The 5,000-nt window shown below is 47.7% G+C and overlaps 2 protein-coding genes across 2 annotated transcripts in view; both read right to left on the bottom strand.

Annotated features, from left to right (window-relative positions):
- The window catches only part of otogl (otogelin-like), a gene marked incomplete at its 5' end in the record, with an annotated part of 35,076 nt that extends 32,682 nt beyond the window's left edge, over positions 1-2,394 (bottom strand). The window contains 4 exons of the mRNA XM_084477840.1: positions 859-951; positions 1,112-1,190; positions 1,805-1,850; positions 2,345-2,394. Of these exons, the coding sequence (XP_084333966.1) occupies positions 859-951; positions 1,112-1,190; positions 1,805-1,850; positions 2,345-2,394 (268 nt within the window). The remainder of the gene's footprint in view (positions 1-858; positions 952-1,111; positions 1,191-1,804; positions 1,851-2,344) is intronic.
- Positions 2,395-4,122: 1,728 nt separating this feature from the next.
- The window catches only part of syt1b (synaptotagmin Ib), a gene marked incomplete at both ends in the record, with an annotated part of 3,727 nt that continues 2,849 nt past the window's right edge, over positions 4,123-5,000 (bottom strand). Inside the window, 3 exons of the mRNA XM_084477839.1 lie at positions 4,123-4,329; positions 4,459-4,592; positions 4,946-5,000. The exon at positions 4,946-5,000 is cut by the window's right edge and continues 63 nt beyond it. Of these exons, the coding sequence (XP_084333965.1) occupies positions 4,123-4,329; positions 4,459-4,592; positions 4,946-5,000 (396 nt within the window). The remainder of the gene's footprint in view (positions 4,330-4,458; positions 4,593-4,945) is intronic.

Here is a 5,000-nt window from a genome sequence, read left to right as displayed (position 1 = left end):
TGTGTGCGTGTGTGTGTGTGTGTATGTGTGTGGGTCTGAGCACCAACACACAAACTCATACAAAAATTCTGTGCACGTTTTTTTGTTATCAGGACAGAGATGGAGAGATCAAGACCAGTTCCATTATTATGGCTCAGAGTTTGCAGGTAATTAATGCTTGTTGAATGACGTGACAGACTTCATTATCCTGATCGCTACAACATCAGAGCATATAGAAACCAACGTACACATAACCACACACCCACACACCAGCACACACACACACACGCATCCACACACACCTTTCAGTAAAACTACAGGCCTTTTTAGATGCTTAGTTATTGAGTAAGCGTACCAACACTAACCAACTGATCCGCTAGAAAGAGGTACACAGCAACCAATCAGAGGCTCACAAAAACAAGTGTCTCTTTGAAGTCTCCGACATCAGAGACATGGAAACAAGGAGTACTGCTAGAAGTAATCAGAGCTTCAGGAAAAGTGGGGGACAAAATACAAAGAAAGAAAGAAAGAAAGAAAGAAGAAAGAAAGAGAGAAAGAAAGACAGAAAGAAACAAAGAAACAAAGAATAAAGGGCTACTGAAAAATAATATTGCTGCGTCTTATATTTGTGTAAGTGTACGTATATGTGTATGTGTATATATGTGTGTTTGTTTGTTGCCCAAAGAGTGTGTGTGGATGTAAGTGTGTGTGTGTGTGTGTGTGTGTGTGTGTGTGTGTGTGTGTGTGTGTGTGTGTGTGTGTGTGCACATGCATGGGCATGTGTGTGTGTATTTGTGTGCATCTCAGCACAAGCACGTGTGCATGTGTGTGTGTGTGCGTGTGCGTGTGCGTGTGTGTGTGTGTGTCTGTATAACTCACTCATCTGGCAGCGGTCTCCCACTGCCTGGAACTGGGCACAGTCACACACTCCTCCATCCAGACACCAGCCCCCGTTGAGACAGCCGCAGTACTCTGGGACGGAAACACACACACACTTACACTCTTATACTCGTACTTGTGTCTACGCCACAATGTAACGTACATCACAAGGCCGGACGGTAGTGTGTGGCGTACCCCTTCACTTCAGGGAAAAGTGGGGGAGATAAACCACGGTGGGGGTTGTGAGGGCTACCTGAAGAGGCGTCCCTGGCTGTGTAGTTGTGCAGGGCGCTGCGCGGGAGAGCCTCCTCAGCCAAAAGCGATCTGAACTTCTGACCACGAATGACAGACAAGAAAAGATTACAACGTGAAAATACAAAGAAATAACTCTTGGTACAAGGCCATACAGCGGCATCGCAGGCTGGTGCCCGGTGAAGAAGGGAACCGGGCACCAGCCGGCGACCCGGGTACAGTGGACCACCGTTGACCGGGTACAGTGGACCGCCGGCGACCCGGGTACAATGGACCACCGGCGACCCGGGTACAGTGGACCACCGGTGACCGGGTACAGTGGACCGCCGGCGACCCGGGTACAATGGACCACCGGCGACCCGGGTACAGTGAGTCTCTGTGGGCGACCCGGGTACAGTGAGCTGTGGGGGACCCGGGCAGAGTGAGTCAGCGGCGACCCGGGTACAGTGAGTCTCTGTGGGCGACCCGGGTACAATGAGCTGTGGGGGACCCGGGTAGGGTGAGTCAGCGGCGACCCGGGTACAGTGGGTCCCGGGTACAGTGAGCCGGTGACCCCAGCGCAGTGGCGAAGGCGATGCGTCAGAGCGCGCAATCGCCTCGGCGCTCCACAAAGAGCGCTTTGTGGCCGGCGGGGGTGTTGTGCGCATGTGGGTGCCCTGACCTCCCTCGGTCCTCTTAGGGGTAGTGTACCCACCTCCTCCCCAAGGAGATCCCGTTTCCTCCGAAGTGCATTAGTCCTCCTGAGCACACACACAAACATGCACATTAGCTGGGAGAACACTCAGAGGGGAGACTTAAGTGCACTTTGCACCACTTCAATTCAAACTCCCCCCCCCCCCCCCCCCACACCCCCACACCACCACCACCACCACCACCCTACCTAAACCCTCTCCATCATTCCACGGAGCTCCCATGCCTCCACACATGCACCACCACTGCTCCATCACACAGGCACGCAATCACCGCAAAGAGTTGCCGTGAATAAATGACATGGAATATTAAGAGAAGCAAATACGTCTGATACATAAACCATGGACACGTAATCAAGAACAATGAATTAGATTATAACTCATATTCTTTGGGAGTGTGTGTGTGTGTGTGTGTGTGTGTGTGTGTGTGTGTGTGTGTGTGTGTGTGTGTGTGCGTGTGTGTGTGTGTGTGTGTGTGTGTGTGCGTGCGTGCGTGCGTGTGTGTTCAAAGCATCACTGCATAGGGCGGCCTTTCGTTTCATTACCTTTGTAGTCGTCCTTCAGTGTCTGAAATCTGGCTTTGAACTGCTGACATAAATACATTTTGAACCATTGTAAAAACACGAATGTAAACTTTTGTTTTCCTACTCGAGCAGATACGTGACGAGTGGTGAAAGTTCTTAGTCAGTATAATGTAGACCAACCTTGTATTCTACATATTTCTGAATCCCACATTGTATAACAGACATACAACGTGGATTGTGACACTGTTATTTAAATGTATTTAGGCCTAATGATAAAACAGAAATGCATTAACGGTCAGTGACCAACTTACCCACGGAAATCAGGAACTGGCAGAGTGAAAACGAAATAAGAAACCGTTTCACAATCCACTTAAAGTTCATCGCAGAGTCCGAACGAAGTCCCGCGTTAACGCCGCATCTTACTGGTCCCTGGAGTGAATGAGGCTGATGTTAGGGCCTGTCTCTGCAGAAGTTCGAGCGGTGTGGGATCGCACACACAGACGCACCTGGAACGTAGGCTACCTGACGTTAAGGACAAGACGTGGTGGGCGGATGACGAGGACGTGCACCTGACTGAATGAAAGCTCCGGTGTCGCACCTCTTTCACTCCACCGCCTTCAGCCAGTGAGCAAGGGCCGCATTGAAAGAACGGGAGAAAGGCACCCGCGCACGTCAATAGCTCCAATGTGCCGCCAAGACGTCAATGCACGCTCGAGTTTCTAACTAAAACTTATTAAAACGTCGCGCACCGTCGCTCCAGAAGCAGGGCAGATTCCAAACTAGTAGCCTAGGCCTACTATAGAGGGCTGTTTAATGAAAACAAAACTTTTACTCACACATTGGGTTTGTTTTATGTATTTTGATTGTATATCCACACAATTTACGACACAAATGTGGCTTATATTTTATTTAGGTTTAGTAGGCCATCTTATTAGCTTCAGCCATCAATCATGGAGCCTTCAACGTATATTAAATAAGATAGATTAATAAGTTTGTATAATTTGGTTCTGGATAACCAGTATCTCATCTAGGGATTTAATGTAAAAAAAAAGAAGAAAGAAATAACACACACACAAACAGACACACACACACAAAACAGTTGTATCAAAATGTTTAACAGCATTAAAAGTTACACAAATGCACAGATTCCTTCAAGGACTTCATACCAATTTAGAAGTAGCGATGGCGAGGGAGAAAGCTTCGGTATCCTAATAAAATGAGACAGGGGATGTGGCCAGGAGAGAGTAGAGAGGATGATAGACTACAGGTCAGCATAGCGGCCGTCTTAACCCTAGAGAACCGGATGGGGAAGGACAGGGTGGTATTTTTATTCAATAGTTTTGACATGGGAACAAACATGAACGTGAGAAAGTATATCAGCAAGGGAATTCCTGAAAGGTCATTGCTATCTGTTACATTTGTCTTTTCAATTAAACTTGAAAGGCCTAATTGGAATTGGAATTAGTATACATACTTGACAGCTGAAGAAAAACACAATGGCTAGATGATCTGTAGACGTATTTATGTTTCTGCTGTTAGAAACACTTGCTGGTGAAATGGCGCCATGTGTAGGAGAAGACCCGTACAGGACTGGTCGGATCACAGTGGGGACACACGGATGGAGGTTGGACAGAATGTCATGTGATGCAAGTGATTTTACCCCTGTTTTGTTCTTACCACCGTACCTTTGAAGGGCTAGATCGGGGAGAGGTAGGAGTATATTTATTTATATATGTGAGGTAAAGGACACCAGATCCTTCTAGAACAAGTACATTGCGTCATTTGCTGAGGCCCCAACATCATTTCTTGTTGGACATTAAAGCATTGACTTCCTCCTCTGGTTTCAGGGCATGCCACTGTGCGATTGGTCGTCTGGGGTTGGCCAGCATGTCCGACCAATGACAGAGCTCGGTCCCAGTGCTGTTCCCGCCCAGCAGCACTTTTCCAATGGCATCATTTTTCCCGATCTTATCATAGTCCAACACAGTCACCGCTAACTGCACCTTCTATATATAGAAACAGAAGAACACAGACAGAAGCGGGTGGTTTAACTGTGTGTGATGTCTCTGTGAGAGTGTGTTTATGTGTTTTTATTGGGGCTCATGTGGAAGCCGGTGTGAAACAACATTTCGTACCTCTAGCTGTTCAAAGGTCACCTCAAAGCTGAAGGACTCGTTGTAGTAAGGGTTCAGCGTGTGCTTCTTGGTGGTGGTTTTCTTCTTCTTCAGTCGCTTGCCGTTCTGCATCAGGTGGATCTTCACGTAAGGGTCTGGAGGGAGAGATCAGACCGGGGTCTCTGGTCAGCAGAGTCACAGACAGCTCCACAGAGGAATGGGTACAGCGTGGCCTCCACCTCAGCGGTTCTTTTGACTTAGAAGCTTAGAAGCACAGTAGCCTCTCACATTCAATATTAAAATGTCAATGTTAATCATGAAGGAAATTCCTGTGCTGTTCCTTGCTTGAATAGGCCTTAGATATGGATTTGAAAATATCCTACTGCATGGAAACACGATCAACCAAAATGTAACTTTGCCTCTTCTTTCTAGAATGATCCAACGTGTGGGAAGAGTGTTTGTTATCTTGACATTTTACTGTCGTATAATTGCTGGTATTCCTGCTCACCTGACAGCCCTCCTACGTCCATCTTCTTCAGGTTCTTCGCCTCCAGAACCACCAC

This window comes from Micromesistius poutassou (genome assembly GCF_964030765.1).
Source record: "Micromesistius poutassou genome assembly, chromosome: 13".
Taxonomy (NCBI): Eukaryota; Metazoa; Chordata; class Actinopteri; order Gadiformes; family Gadidae; genus Micromesistius; species Micromesistius poutassou.
The sequence above is the reverse complement of the archived record's forward strand: the minus strand, read 5'-3'. Positions and strand labels throughout refer to the sequence as shown.